This window comes from Limulus polyphemus, unplaced genomic scaffold (assembly GCF_000517525.1).
Source record: "Limulus polyphemus unplaced genomic scaffold, Limulus_polyphemus-2.1.2 Scaffold2878, whole genome shotgun sequence".
In the NCBI taxonomy this organism is placed as follows: Eukaryota; Metazoa; Arthropoda; class Merostomata; order Xiphosura; family Limulidae; genus Limulus; species Limulus polyphemus.
Genome location: NW_013668488.1, coordinates 134,686 through 151,180, shown reverse-complemented (window position 1 = coordinate 151,180; position 16,495 = coordinate 134,686). Strand labels below are relative to the sequence as shown.

General features: G+C 29.8%; 1 protein-coding gene across 1 annotated transcript in view; it reads left to right on the top strand.

Moving 5' to 3' along the window:
• The window catches only part of LOC106468113 (protein CLEC16A homolog), a gene marked incomplete at its 5' end in the record, with an annotated part of 29,459 nt that overhangs the window by 4,884 nt on the left and 8,080 nt on the right, over nt 1-16,495 (top strand). The window contains 8 exons of the mRNA XM_022396424.1: nt 1,103-1,105; nt 4,019-4,071; nt 5,517-5,586; nt 6,883-7,037; nt 8,182-8,232; nt 9,074-9,202; nt 11,016-11,136; nt 13,077-13,240. Of these exons, the coding sequence (XP_022252132.1) occupies nt 1,103-1,105; nt 4,019-4,071; nt 5,517-5,586; nt 6,883-7,037; nt 8,182-8,232; nt 9,074-9,202; nt 11,016-11,136; nt 13,077-13,240 (746 nt within the window). The remainder of the gene's footprint in view (nt 1-1,102; nt 1,106-4,018; nt 4,072-5,516; nt 5,587-6,882; nt 7,038-8,181; nt 8,233-9,073; nt 9,203-11,015; nt 11,137-13,076; nt 13,241-16,495) is intronic.

The following is a 16,495-nucleotide window of genomic DNA, read 5'->3' as shown; positions in this document are numbered from 1 at the left end:
ATATACTTAGGTAAATATTCTAAGCACTTATGTAGGATCTTACACTTAATTAGTGATATCTTTGAAAGTGGTTATAGGAAGGGTGTTAATTTGCAATTGGTTTTATACCTTGATGAAGGTTACATATCAGAACAATTGTTCTGTAGGACTTATTCTTGCTTGGCTCTGTTTCTGAGTTATGCCCTGATGTGGTGAAGTCACGCTCATTTTGAGAGATGGTACAGAGACTTGTACAAGTTAGTATTAATTAGGGTAGTAACTCCTGTAAACATGAAAAAAAGAGAGTCACTAAAATACCATACTTTCAAGTCATCTGCTTTAAACATGATGCTGTCCTACTCTTTGCCCTAGCACCTAGTTGTTGCCAGTGAAAAATTTAGAAATTATAGTTTTGACTTTTATGGACTGGTTCTGCTTGTTTCTGGAGTGGGATGATGTTTCAGCTTCTATTCTGAGGCATTCTTCAGGAATTCTACACTGAAGTTTAGAGTTTGACTAGAATATCCTTGAAACAAATATAGAAACTGACTGGTTGAATGAAGGTTTATTTAGGATGAAAGATTTGTATTTTATATATGCACCTGATATTCATATATTCTTCTTTCTTTTCCATGTTTAAAATTTTAACTTGGAAGACATTGGAAATGTTGTTGGAAATAAGTGTACTTGAATATCACGTAAATAAAAGTGACAAAATTTATGACTGATAAGTTTCATTGGTTATCTTTCCTGAATAAATAAAACAATTAATATTTTTCCTATATACAAGTATTATTAATCATATATTTTGCTTGCATGCTTAATTCTCACAGAAAAATAACATGTTAGTGTATATTTTAATTTACGTGCCAATATAAAAATTTTTACACTTAATTCTATATCTAGATACAGCATTCAGCTATGTGTGTACACAGATTTAAGCAACAGAAACATTTGTGTTGTTAATTGTTATCATGATTCAAACAACAAAGGTGTTGTCTTTTTTCTTACTGATACATTTCAGTTATCAAAGATGATGTCTTAATTTTGTTCCAATTGTTTAAATTCAATGTTAATGCAATTGTGTTTTTCGATCTTTACAAACTTGCTGATGTACATATAGTGGGTAGGTACATTATGTTGTGGAATTACAAACTTGTAATACTTATTAAACTTTTAAATATGTTATTGCTGTAATCTGAAAACGTACAACTTTTTGTGCAAAATTAAAATATTGAAGATTATTAATACTTAGTTATGATTAAGAAAGCCCAGTATTTGGATTATATTTGTACATAATGCATATTTCAACTACTATGGCAGCAGCTTGTACATTATCTTGCTCTTCTTCAACATGTGTTTCTCTGTTAAGAAAGCTTTTGTTTGTGGCAGGCTTTACTTTACTTTTATGTTATACAACATGTATTTCTCTATCCTAGAGAGTAAACATGAAGAAAATTTTTGTTGGGTGTATGTAAAAACAGAGCACCAAAATAAAGTTTAATAGACTAAATAATGTGTGTGTGTAACACCTTTTCATGCTCTTCAAAATGGCAGATATCAAGATGTAAAATCAAAATTGTGTGAGTTAGTTAATAAAAGTTAGATTTGTAACCCTACTTACCTATAAGACTGCCAAGAAAAGAACCAAATTTAAAGCAAGGAATGTCAGTAAATACAAGTTTAGATTTAGAGAAAGAGAATGATCTAATTGATTATAGGAAAACGTCATTTTGGTTTTATAAACTACGAGAAAGAACAGCTATTTTATAGTGATTTTTTTAGTAATTCTCTTTTTGCATTTTTAAAATATAGACTAAACTTCAATTGTATTTTAAGTGTTTTGTGGTTGTTATATAGAACATTCAAATTCACACAGCTGTTTTATATTGATTTTTTTACAAATTATTTTCTGTAATTTTAAAATAAATATTTAAACTAAGTGTTTTTTTAAATAGTTATTGGCTGTTATATAAGACATTCACATTGTTATGTATCAGGGTTTTATGTATATGGGCTTGGATTCTTCTATAGTAGGTGTCTGTGATTTGTTGTCGATAAATTTGGACAATAAACGGACAGCACACAATCCACTTGTTTTAAAATAATATATTCAAAACAAGTCTGAAACTCTGTACAAAAATTCTTTATACTATGGATATTCACAGTTGTATCTCAAACTCTATATAATTTTATTTTCTTGTCAAAAGTCCACTTAGGCTGATTCAATTACTTTAGAATCCAATTGACAAGATGAACTATTTTTCTCTGCTCTCATCACAATAGTATCAGTGAATATTTCACTTATGCTACCGTATGTGTTACCACAGTCATATCCTGAACTTCAGATAATTGTCTCCTTTTTGTCAAAGTCCACACAAGTGGGTTCAGTTACTTTATAACACCCTTTGACACTCTTTATCTCTATTAAACTGTGAAACTCACTTGAAAATATTGCTTGTTATGGCTAACTTCATATTTTCTTTTGCTAACTAATTTTCTGATTGAATTGCACTTGATTTTTTTTTCTACTTTCTTCTTAAGTTGTGCTCGCGAGCCACCTATATATATATATATATATATACCTGTTCAATGAGGCCTCAAATTTTTGTAAGATAAAAATACTCACTTAAGGTAATGAGAAAAATACCGATGATTTGAGTAACTTAGCATCAACAATACTACAACAATTGAACCACACACACACACAACATATGACTCTTACCAAGTTATGCAACCAAACTTGTCATAACTATCACATATAAAATGATTAATTTTTAACATTCTTGTTATGAAATCTAAACAATAATTAAGTATTAAATCACAAAATAAATAATAATGCCTACACTAAACAGTCTTGTATATCCAACATTATGTTTTAAATTATGACAGTAACACTGTATGAGCTACACTGTTTTATGTATGTATTTCAGTAATTATTTTTCAACTTATTTTTTAACAAAAGTTTATTTCTAATTTGTTTCTTTGTTTTTCAACATTATTAATGCCTCTTTTATGAGATGTTATTCAGTTACTGTAACCAGCTTCAAATTAAGATAGTGTATGTATTATCATTGTATGTATCTGCACTTTATATAGATTGCAGATAGAAATATGAGCTAGTTTACTAGTAAGTTATGTTACTTAGTTAAACCAGGAAACTTAATGAACCAATTAGTTTTGTATCCTTTTATTGGTCAAATATAAATCTTAACAGTCATTATTTTTATACAGCCTTGTTTTTGGTATCATTTATACTTTTCTGTTCACTGAATTTCCAGATTGTACTTGACAATAAGTTTTGTTTTAAGTGTGTCACACAACTCTCTAGGAAGGAGTATAATTACAAATTATTTATTAAATTATGCATATGATGACAGTGTCCCTGCATTTTACCCTCTATTTAGTATTTTATTAATTTTCTGAATGGTGCACATGATCTTAACTGACAGTGCCCTTGTGTTTTGCTCTCTAGTTTGGGCTAATGCACATCTCAAATTATATATGATGGCAGTGCCCCTCCATTTTGCTGTCTAATTTGGTCTAATATATAATTTCTTAAGTTTTGCATGTAATTACAGTGTCCCTGCATCTTGCCTTCTACTTAGTTTAGTCTTAATTTACTAAATTTTGCATATGACCATAATGTCCCTGCATTTTACTGTCTAATTTGGTGTAGTATTAATTTCATAAATTATGCATATGATGACAGTATCTTTATGTTTTGCTCTCTAGTTAGGTGTAACACAAATTTCTTAAATTGTGTATATGATGACAGTGTCCCTACCTTTTGCTGTCTAATTTGGTGTATTATTAATTTTCTCAATATGTGTATGATGACAGTTTCCTTGTAGATTCTTGTCTAATTTGATGCGATATTAAATAATATACCTTTACCATTTGTGAATATAAACTTTACAAGTAGAACTAAGAACGATTGTTAACTTAATACATGACACTATTTTATGTCCATATTTAGTTTCATTGTGTTTACTTAGATCAAAGTGTACAAATCATAGCTTTTATATTTATTCCTCAGGGATCAACCAGGATCTTCTAGACACTGTATTAATGCCAACAGATAAATCAGAGGTATGACATTGGTAATTAATTATTAATTAACAGAAAGTGATCTTTGAAATGCCTTTGGAAGGATAATATAAAAGATTAGGTGGTTGGATAACATCATTACGGTTCAGTAGAAATATTCTGATAACGTGTTTAGCTTCAAAGTCAGACCACTTAAACATAACAGTGGACTAATAATGGCGGGGACTACAAGTAGAATCAAAATACAATCAAAACATTCAGAGTACAAGTATTCCAGTGATAATGCAAAGTTTTAACCTTGTTTACACATATCAAACTTGTGGTATTTAATAATGTTTTGAACCGTTTTAAAGACATCTTGTCTAATACATTAATCATACATGTTACTATGCTCCCAGTTGCTGATTTCTATAAAAATTGCAAATCTCTTTAAATCAGCAGTCAGTTTTTACACTTTTTACGAGAACCATTTAGACAGTGAACCTATTTTTAGGGTACCCGTGTTCCTAGGTTTATGTAAGATCTGAATAATACGTGCATGTGTACATTGCTATTAGTTAGACACAGTTCAAAGGGCAATAAAACAGTACAATTAGAAATATATATACTTTTATGAGCTTTAAGCTATTTAGGGAAAACAAATGTAGATGTAATTGAGATTTATTTTATAGTGATTACAAGGATGGTTAAGTTGACCTTGTATTGAGTTAGGTTAGAGAAAATAAAATCAATTATAAAGTTTTACTGAAATTAAATGTTTGATATTCGTTTAGGAGGTTTTAGAGATTACATGTATGCAATTTTATGTTTTCAGATGAAAAACAGTATTTTTATTGTTAACATGAAAATCACTCTGTACTCAGAACTGTCAACACTTTGACTCAATATATTTGTGGAGAAATGTTTAGTAAAAATACTTCATTAAAAATCCTGATTTTTTTGTCTACAAAAGGCATACAGTGTTTACTGAAAGATTGCAAAATTTCATGAAGATATACAAAACATATTAGAAGTTATAATATGGAAACTCTAAAGGTCAATTTGTGGTCACAAACTCGATCAAAGTGACCGACCCCGTAGCAAGAGAGCTAAGTTCAATAAGCTTAATGCCAAAGTAGTAAATATGTAACCAATAATTGATTTTCCCTGCTTTTTGTCATTCTTTTTTAGACCCTTCATTAAAGGTATGATTTATAACTAAAATATTCCTTTAATATGTGTTAAATGTTTATAAGGTCTGTGAATAAACTTTTTATGAAAAACGAAAACAAAAAGTAATTTGTAACTTAACAAGTCATTAGTATTATGTAGGATAAGTTTTTAACGTTGTTTCAGAGATACCTATGTTAAATTAGACTTGTAACAATAACCTTGAATTTCTATTTATTTTAAGTTAAGTGAACTTTGAGAACCTATGTTGAAACTTTATTTTTCTTTTCATAATAGATTTTTATTTTAAATGAATTTCCAATTTGCTTTCTCTGCAGACGAAACATCTTTATAACATTCACTTAGTTGAAAGGCTTATCAAGATAATCAACCAGAGCTGTCAGTACAGTGAGTATCAATTTGTCATGATAATCAACCAGAGCTGTCAGTACAGTGAGTATCAATTTGTCATGATAATCAACCAGAGCTGTCAGTACAGTGAGTATCAGTTTAAGATAATCAACCAGAGCTGTCAGTACAGTGAGTATCAGTTTGTCAAGATAATTAACCAAAGCTTGTCAGTACAGTGAGTATCAGTTTGTCATGATAATCAACCAGAGCTGTCAATACAGTGAGTATCAATTTGTCATGATAATCAACCAGAGCTGTCAATACAGTGAGTATCAGTTTGTCATGATAATCAACCAGAGCTGTCAGTACAGTGAGTATCCATTTGTCATGATAATCAACCAGAGCTGTCAATACAGTGAGTATCAGTTTGTCAAGATAACCAACCAGAGCTATCAGTACAGTAGTAATGATTTCTCATAATAATCAGTCAGGGTTGTAGTACAGTGAGTATTAGTTTGTTAAGATAATCAACCAGAGCTATCAGTTTAGTGAGTATCAGTTTCTCAAGAGGATCAGAGCTGTCTATATTTTGACCAATAGCATTGGTTAAATAAATGAATACTGTGTTAATGTTTTATATTGTTACAGTTCCAGTAAAATTGCTGTTATTGTATTTTGTTGTTTTAAAATTTGCCACCAAAATCTCTTGTTTAGCAAAAAAAAAGGTTTTCTCATTACCTTGGGTTACCCTTGTACATATAGAATTTTTTAATTTAATCTTTACCCCACAGTACAGTTTTTCTTGAAAGAAGACAATTAATGAGGAAAAAAAAATCTTACTCAGTACTGAGAGTTTTAAAATATTTTATAATAGTGGTGATACAGGTTTCCTTTTGGCTCTAACCTTCCTCCAGCAACAGTCTCCTAGCAACATGCACTCTAGTGCCACTTCATGGAACTGTGATATCCTCTAGCAAGGCACCCTCTGCTGTCAGTATCTTTTGTATACTTTTGTTCCAGTTTTAGGGTCTGCACATAATTAAATTAATTTATACCTGACCGAAATAAGTCCATGCAGGTATTTGGTCATGAAATAAACAGGAATGTTTTGCTCCTCTTTTCTTTGTGAAATATTATATTTACTGACAGATTTACCAACAGGAGGCATTATTAGTAAAGTAATTTTTTTCAGTTTATAGAAATCAAGTGTGTAATATGATATTATGCTACTGGTTTTTTTAAATAATTATATATCTTAATTTTTTTATTCTTTACATTATTGACCTTTTATATAAAAACTAATTGTTATGTTTCTCTTTTTTAATGTTTTCCTCATTTTACAATTAATTTCAGACAGTTGTATAAGGCTTGTCACACTGGAAATGAGTGTTCTGTTACTGAAACAGTTAGTGCTGAAGGATGGTTACAGTTTTCTTCAAGATCAACATCTGGCAGCAATCGACCAGGCTCACGAAGAAAGTACTTTACTTCTTAGAAACTTCTACAAAGTAAGTATCTTATACTTGTTATTATCTCATGCAAAATATACGTATAATATTTTATGATATAAGCTTAATGTTAGACCAGCTATTTTACAGCGTACATTGATCGGCAAAGTAAGAGTGAGAACAGTCATATGTTATTGTATGTTATATGACAAGTTAAATTTGAGAACACCTGTTTTGTACAGTATGTTGTATTTTAAGCCAAGTGGAGAACAATAATTTTTACTGTATATTGCATTTGAATCTAAGCATGAAAAGAACTGTCTTGTATTGTGTGTTGCATGTAAAATTGAAAGAGTATTGAAGATGTTTTTAGATCTATTTAACATGTTCACTGCTGAGGATGGCATGTGCATGTTTAACATTCGTTCACATGTGCTCACGAGGCGTGTGTGTCCTAAGTAAAAAAAAATAAAGATTACATGTTTTAAGTTTGTTATTGTTGCTATCATGTAAGTTGAAAACATAATGATATTGCACTAAAACTCGATCAGCACAGATGATGCCAAACGTCACAGCAGATTATGTGTTAATAGTTTTTAATTTTTATCTTAAGTGTAAAGTTACATGTATACATATCAGGCTAGGGATGCCTTGATATATTGAATTGAAATTATAGTGTTATGGTGATACACCTTAAGTAATGGTGCTTAAACTGTATGAAATGAGGCTTGTACTTTACTCTTAATAACCAGAGATGATGATATTTCTTAAAAAACAAGTGTCAACAGATTAAAGTGGATGTTTACTGGACACCCATGTAACTGTTTTTTTTTCATTATGTCTAATAGGTGTAAGATATTGTAGCTTCTGAAGTGGAATTTAATCTTCACTGATTAAAAACAAATTTTCAGTGTATGTGTTAGTGTTATGTGTAAAACTGTGTGTTAAACACTTGTTTGCAGTAGGAAACAAACTTGGGTCTTTGAATTTTATGTATCAATGAACTGTTTGCATACATTGGATTGTTAGTTTTTTCTTGCTTGTCAGTATAGACCATAAGAAATATTTTGTTTGGTATTGAAACATTTGTTGGGATTTCTACACTTAAGTATGTTATGTAAAGAAGTCTTCTCTTTAATCTTAACTTGATGGTGACCTTAAAATCAGCTGTCTCGTCATTTGAAAGGCATTTATTTGTTTTTAGAGTGAAGAAATCTTCTTGGACATGTTTGAAAATGAGTACCAAGAAATGAAGGTAAGGAAAGAAGATATCAAGTTCAGTGGATTATATTTTTACAAAAGAAAAATTTAGTGCATCATAAAACATTGTGACTTTATTGTTTTATGGTTATTTTTTTGCATTAAGTTGAATTCCTTAATATTTATAGAGGTAATATCTTTTTAACGATTGTTAGTGTTGTTGTACAAGTCATTATTTTAACAGAAAGTCATTTAGACTGCTTGTTAAGGTATTTTTGTTCTAGTTTTTACTTAAAGTACTTTATTTATTTTTTATACTGCTTAATATTTTGTTTTACAATTATATGTGTATTTCTTTTAAATTAGTTTTCAGTTATGATATATTTCTATAATAGTTTTAAAATGTAAGAAGTTAAATTAAACTAATGTTGCAATATTTTACCCCTGGTAAATAATGGAACAGGTTTACAATAAAGTCATCCATGACAGACAGTTGCACTGTGCTTACAATCAACAAACGTAATGATACTAAACAAGAATACTACTGTAAAATTTCATTGTTTTGTAAGAGCAGAGTAGATTTATAAAGCTCATAATGCATTATAAAGTACCAAGCAAACTAAAGTAAGTTTGTTGTGTATTTTCATTGTCATAAGAGAAATTAGATTTATATTTTGAAAATTGTAAATGCTGTTCTTATAATATTTTCTGGAATAGTCACTAATCATGAAAGGTTTATACATATCCTTGTTGCTATACGAAAGAAAGAAAGGGTTTCTTATACAAACATAGTTTCAGCTGAGGTAAATATTACTTGAGATGGCTGTGATTTTACTTTTGGTCATGATTGTACTGAATTAAATTCAAGTTGGTGTGTAACTCGACTTTTTTTACAGAAACGTCCTCTGAATGTGAAATACTTGATGATGGATGACAATCTTCTTCTACCACCTACAGGCACACCATTGTCAGGTGTTGAATTTCATAAACGTCTTCCTTGTGGAGAAGTTGAGCGGGCACGACAGGTAAACACTCGGTGTTTAAAAGAAGGCTTACATTTTATCTGAAGGGCTTGACAGACGTTTTCATACTGTTTAGAGCTTGTTTGTTTACAGTTTTTCCATTTGCTGACCTTGGTTTTCATCACGTGAAAACTCATGCTATCAGGTCAAAATACTGTCTTCAAACAAGCCACAGACAGATGGATGAAGTCCATTAAACCTTTAAGTTAGTATTTTTTATATGTATCAATCACAGAATAATTATTCATGGTCATAAACAGATAAAAATCTGAACCACTGTACTTTTACATTATATCAGTGAGATATGTTGTGTATATTTAGTTTTCAAATACACAAAAAACAATGAATAATTTTTTTCAATTAGAGGAAAATAAACATCAGTTAATTACATTTTGCTCAGTTGATTAGAGACCTTTTGTTGTGTGTATTCATGACCTATTAAAATGAACAAACGTGTTTTTGTTTAACTGTCATTACTGGTGTTTTATAGTATCACTCCAAGTGCTCTTTACACTTTAAAATCTAGTTTAAACCATCTTTATAAGTTCAGTACCAAACAAATAGTGTAAAAGTATAATTGTAATGTTATATAGTAGTTATCTAATTAATTTTACAAATAGGTGTTTGACTCAGCTTTGAAAACAGATACGTGATCCAGTTAAAAACTGTTATTAAAGGGGGGGGGGCAAGATTCAAACCTTGAAGGTTGGACATAGTATGTTTAGAAAAGAGCTCCTAACTAATTTAATGTTAATAGAGGCTTTGGATATTTATACAGCTTCTGATAACAGTTTTCTTGAAACTGATACTGGACTTGTGTTATACTAGTATGTCTGTTTGATAGCTACAGAAATATTTTTCTTCAATGGAAATTTGGGTAAGGATATTTAGGGGTAACAAGTACAGTGACTTAAAAATTCAGATAACGATATTTAGGTAGCATATACCGTTTATATAGTTTTATCTAGGTTTGGGCCTTTTTATCACAAAAACATCTTCATACTGTGCTTTTTGTATGAAAATATATTGAAATAGTTACAAAGACACATTCTGGCATATGTTGTGTAACATTACCACTGTAGTTAATTTGCATATTATAAAAATAAAGAAATACAAAAGAAAGGTCTTATGTTCCTGATAACTTCTTCAAACATCACTGAATGCTCCTGAAAATGGAATGGGATGTGAAGAATTAGTCTGAACTAATGAAAACTAATGAATTGAATAAATATGTATATTCAAAGCTGTCAAAACATACTGTTAGCAAGTACATTTTAACAGTTTTTTTGTGTTGGAATGATGAGATAGTTTTACATATAAGAACTACAGACATCACTTGAAGTTCTTGCAAATGTTTGAAATGTCACAGGTTGTAATTCTTAAGAAAAACAGGAATGTTCAAGCCTCTGTTTTGATACTTGAAAATAATTCATTTGCATCAAATTTATTTAATGACATTTTCTTACACAGATAATTAATATTTTTAGTTATGAGACAACAGAAATATATCAAGACAAATTACCTGAAAGCTTTGGATTCTATCTTGTTGAAACTTCCATTTTTTTATTTGTAAAACAGAAATAAGAGTTACAACTGAAGTTTTGTAGTTAATATATTTAATATCTTTTAAAGCATTTCAGCTTATTTGTTATGGTAGTTTCTTCACGTTATAATAAATATTTGATTAGCTTCTTGCTTCTGTTGTTTTAACAGTACTTGTTTCTGATTGTTTATCAGAGGTTCTAATTTAGAGGTTCTAAAAGTTCACCATGAATCTGTATATTTTGTGACTTTTTTTTTTAAATTCTGTTTACAGGCAATCCGAGTTTTCTTCATTCTTCGAGATTTAACTCTAAGCTTAGGAGGAGAGACTGAAACACAGCTTCCATTGACTAATTTAAACAACTGTGTCAAAGTTAATGAAGTTCTAGATCTTAGTAAGTTGCTAGAAGCCTTTTTCATAATTTTTCTTGTACCAAATATTGTAGCTTTACTGTTTCATTAACCTTTTGTTCTAAAATTTCTTTTATGTTCTGAATGATTTATTTCATAATAATGTAAGTCTGTACATCAGAAAAGCTACATTAATACTACACATTGGAATTGTGGTATACATGTACAGAATATAATTGTTTTCCCTGATTTCATGAAACTACAGAGGGTTATTCATTACTATGGTAACAGTGTGCATATCCAAGCACCTTGCACATGTTTATCTCCATGGCCTGTGAATAACAGATTAAAAATCCTGCTGGTAGGGTTACATTACAGGACATTCTGATGCAGAGTTTTTATTATTCTGTTATTATAAACGTACACATGGAATGAAGTTTTATCATTTTGAACAAAGGGATATCTGTATTGCTGAACTTTATTGATAAAACAAGGGGGAAAAAACAGGTTAGTCCACAACCAACTGTAGGTAATGAAGAATATTTTGTTCTGGAAAGTAACCCAAGAACATAGCATTCCATTCCAACTAAACTAAATTAGGAACCACTTTTGGGAGAATAAAGAACATGGATTTAAATATAAAAAAAAGACATATACTATGCTCATGAGCTTTTAAAGTGCATAGAAAAATGGAAGATGATGTGAGTAGCGAAGAGCAAATGTATGCTGCTATAAACGTACTTCGCTGTGCAGTTTAAAAATAGCTACAAGCAGGTTGAAAATAATTTCTATTTTTCTTGAATTTTCAATATTAAGTGAATAATAACTAGCTTAACATATGTTACAGTTTCATTTGTTTATATGTTTCCCTTATTTTCTGCATAACCTAAATATATTGTTTGTGAGATTGATGATATAAGTAACACCTTGACCACTACCGCGTCTATCGTAACCCAGCTCGAATTGAGTGAAGGCCTCGTCAGCACCAGATATTGTAAATGTAGTGTAGTTAACATATTCTTTCTCGCTTTCACTCACAAGTTCTTAGAATTATTAATGACTCACATTACAAGAACTCTGATAGTCCTCTATCTACCTAGAATCTTTATAGATAACTGATTATGATTTACTTTTGATTCAAACAATGTTGTGCATTAGGATTATATGAAGTTAAGAATGTGATACATCAGAGTAAGAATGTGAAATTCATTTTCTGTATGAAGCCATGTTAAGAATAGATGGTGAAAGAAGACTTGTAGTCGAAACACTGAGAATAAAAAGATCCCGACGTAGCATTCATGGTCTCATTGCTACCTTAGTATCCATTTGGCAACATGAATAATACTAATTTTGTAATTCTACTTAATCCCCAGAATTATTCGGCATTAGACAGACATTTACTGCTGAATTTTATTTTCAATGTGTACATTTCTTTAATAAAACATGCTATGAATATGTTTATAAAGGTCAAAAGAATTGTATCTTTAAAGAAAAATTGAGAGAAAATTCTGTGTATGTAGCTAGTATGCTATATATTATCAGTAATTTCATCTGTCTGAAGAAGAACAATAAACCATATTTTATTAGAAATGATTCTTTCCCCTTGAGAAATACACTTGTGTTATAAATACTTAGGATTTTACATGGTAAAAAAGTTAACAATATTATATAAAAGAGTTCTAGAAGCATGAGAATGTTGAAAACAAATTTTAATTATTGAGTTTGCTTTTAGGTATTGGTAAATGATTGTTAATAGTTGAAACACTGGTGTTTGTTTGTTTAGCCCTCATATTTGTCTAACTGTAAGTAGACACCATGTATAATTAACGTGTATATGCTTTAAGTTTTAACAGAGAAACATAGTTGTAACTTTGTGATAATTTATACTAGATTTACTTGATAATACTTTAGTAAGTTGGTAGAGAAATGCTTAAAATACGGAGAGATAAAGTCCTTACTGAGGCTATCTTCACAACACGTGGAGCTCACTTTCCAGATAACAGTGATCTGATTGCTTGCACGGTGCTCTTGAAAGATGGACAGAAGATACGTAGGTTCATGGTGATTGACATCCTTCAGGTGATTCTTGTTCAGCCAGACACTAAGAGACTAGGATGGGGCATTGCCAAGTTTGTTGGATTTTTACAGGTATGCACATGAAAATTCTAAGTTAAGTTTATTTAATTCATTGAACAAGTAGACAGTGGAGATAAGATCGTGTGAATCATGAAATAATATTTTTCATTGTTTTCAAACGAGACTCAAAACTCAAGCACTCTTTAATAATTCACTATTCTTCTTCTTGAACTATTCAAAAGCACTCAAGTTTTGGGTGTCGTTTGAAAATCATTACAACTTTTGTATGTGATCCTGTATGCTAACTTCTTGATCAGAAATAATATTTCTCACTCTGAGCACTGTACATGACTGAGAAACAAATCTTATATTCTTGTTTCTATTAGAATTAAACAGAAAGTATGGTGTTATGGAAGTATAGAAAGAACAAATGCTTTAGTCATTCCAAGACCTGTTGCATGTATTCCAAGTATTTTAGTTCCTGAATTATATATGCTTTAATTGAGAAATAGCAAAGATTTCCTGAAAAAATCTCACTTACATCATTTACTGTAACTGGCTTCTTTGGAATTCCATAAAATTTAATTAGTATTTTTGCTGGTGGTTTTTATGCACTTACATCTTCTGAATTTTTTAAAATTAAATATGGGCCTTAACTCTTTCCACGTGATTATATTCACCTTGTAACACCAAAGTAACCACCAGTTTCCATAATATAGCTTTTAATATGGTACTTGTATCTTCTCGAAAATTGCCAATATCTTAGTAAATATTAAAAAATCTTTTGTATTCAAAAAGTCAGGTTTTTTGATTAATTCTTTTTAATAAAAATTTGCTTGTGAATGTACGAAGTCAGAGTGTTGACTGTTTCGACTGTAAAGTGATCTTCACATTAAGATTGAAAATACTTTTCTTGATCTGAAAAGTTTCAAATTTCATTTGTGTAACCTCTAAAACTTAAATAAGTCTCAAAGTTTTGTAGTTAAACTTTATATTTTATCTGTTATTTTCTCTACCCTAACTCTATATGGACTTGGTTGATTTGACCAACCTTGTAACCACCATAAACAAAATACAAAATAAATCTCAATTAACCTATTTCTGTCTAGAATGATTGCAACTTGTAACATAAAAACTACAGTTGTTTATCCTAAGGCTTGTAACAGTTTGCATCAGTTTCTTGTTTTATTGTCTTTTGAACCATGTGTAAGTAATAATCCTTCCACACAAGTTGTAAATCACTCGGCAAATGCATAGCTCAAGTTACCATATTGAATGACATAATGAAGGAGCTACTTGTGTAAACATACCGAGAAGGATTATTGTTATCATATTTCATCATCTAACCTAATAAGTTTCTGATTTTTACATCTTAGTTACTTTTCTAACAATAAGTAAAAAATATACGTGAAAAACAAGAAATATAGTACCTACGTTCAATGTCTTATTCTCTTGCTGTTAGTAGTTGCCAATGAAATTAAGTCTACTTTTTTATAATGATGGTACTAGTACACTAAATAGTTTAAATTGCTTAAATAACACACCCGAGAATACAATAATAACACACACAAACCAAACAATGTCCTATAACTATTATAATTCAACTGGATTTCTAACTATAGCATAAGAGCCTTAACATATAATTCCCCAAGCTAGGATAGAAACTTTCAAACTGAAGAAGAAATAAAAAATAATGTGTACCGAAAACAATATAATATAATATGTCATTTGATGAATTAAAACTGTTTTTCTATTGGTTAAAAATAATATAAAATGTCAGAGATAATTACTGGCAATTTGCAAAAGAGAGGATGTGACAGGTGTGTGTGGCAAGTGGGTCTGATTTTCTAGTTTATTTCTCCATAAACAAAGAAGATTGAAATCTATAGAAATTAAATTTTGCCATAGTAATATCTATATTGTAATGAGTAATTTACATTAAACTCTGTACGTAGAGATGACTGGTAAATAAATTAGAGAATGGGCAAGACCTAAAGAACAAATGTCATGATTCTCATAGAAGGGAAGATTGGAGATTTATTTAAATATTTCCTTAAGATTTTAAAACTCGTATAATATTATAATTTGATTTATCAACTATGATTTGATGTCAAATACATTGATGATAAAGTAGTTTAATTAAATTTTGAATGTAACTATAAAACTTTGTGACATACACACTTTAACCTACCTGTAGCAAGAGGGTTAAATGAATTTGTATAGTTTTTATGTGAACATTAATTATAATTTGTGACAATTTTCCATCTCCATAGGTAGCTATGTTTTATGAAATTTCTTCAGAAAGTTGTATCCTGTCAATATGTTTCTTGATTAGCCAAAGAAATGAATACCTAGTGATTATCGCTTATTTAATCAGTCTTGGAGAAAAGCCACAGTAAACGGAACAAACTGTCAGAAGTCTGATATTAGAGAAACTAGTTTTGATACATTCGTATGTCCTCTTCAGTCTCCTATTGTCTTTGTGAGACTGAAGAGGATGCACTAATGTTTCGAAACTAGTTTCTCTAATATCAGACTTGTGACAGTTTGTTCCGTTTACTGTGGCTTTTATTATTAATCAGAATTCTATGTAGGCTACTTTCTTATAATTTTATAGAATTAGATAATGGTATTAGAATGATAATCCTACAACAAGATGGAGGCAGCATCAGTACTGAATAATTTTTCGTGTAAATCATTATATTTGTGAATTCAGCAAAGAATTTCTTATCCTATGCTTTTTTATTACTCAGTTATGTGAGATGTTGAAGTTTGTGTGTTTAGATAGAAAAGAAATGAAGTTAGCTTAATTTTGTTTTGTCTTATATTAATATCTTCGTGGTTGTAATTTAAGAAAGTTGTAGATTTTATTTCATTGATATTTTGGTTGTTAAGGTTTTGCTTATGATTTTATTACAATACACCTCCTTGTAAAGGTTTACTTTGTATCCAATCTATTATGATGAAATATGTTTCTTAAAATCTTGATCAGATTTTTTTTAATGAGATTATCAACCTGTTTAGGTTTTGCCAGTAAATCAGGTTTCTGTGGAAAAGTATTAAAAATTAATTTAAGAATATCCAGAAATGTAAACTTTGTAATGGATTTTTAGAGATAAGATTGTAAGAGATAAGAACTATATAGTTAATCAATAGAATGAACTTAAAAGTAATTACAGTTATGTTCTGATTGTTTAGTGTAAGACACTCACTGTGGTTGATAGTTTAACCCTATGCTAATGGGTTGGTCAGTTTGACTCACCTTGTAACCATGACATTATATATATATATATATACTATAACTCTTGAGTATCGCCCACAAAATTT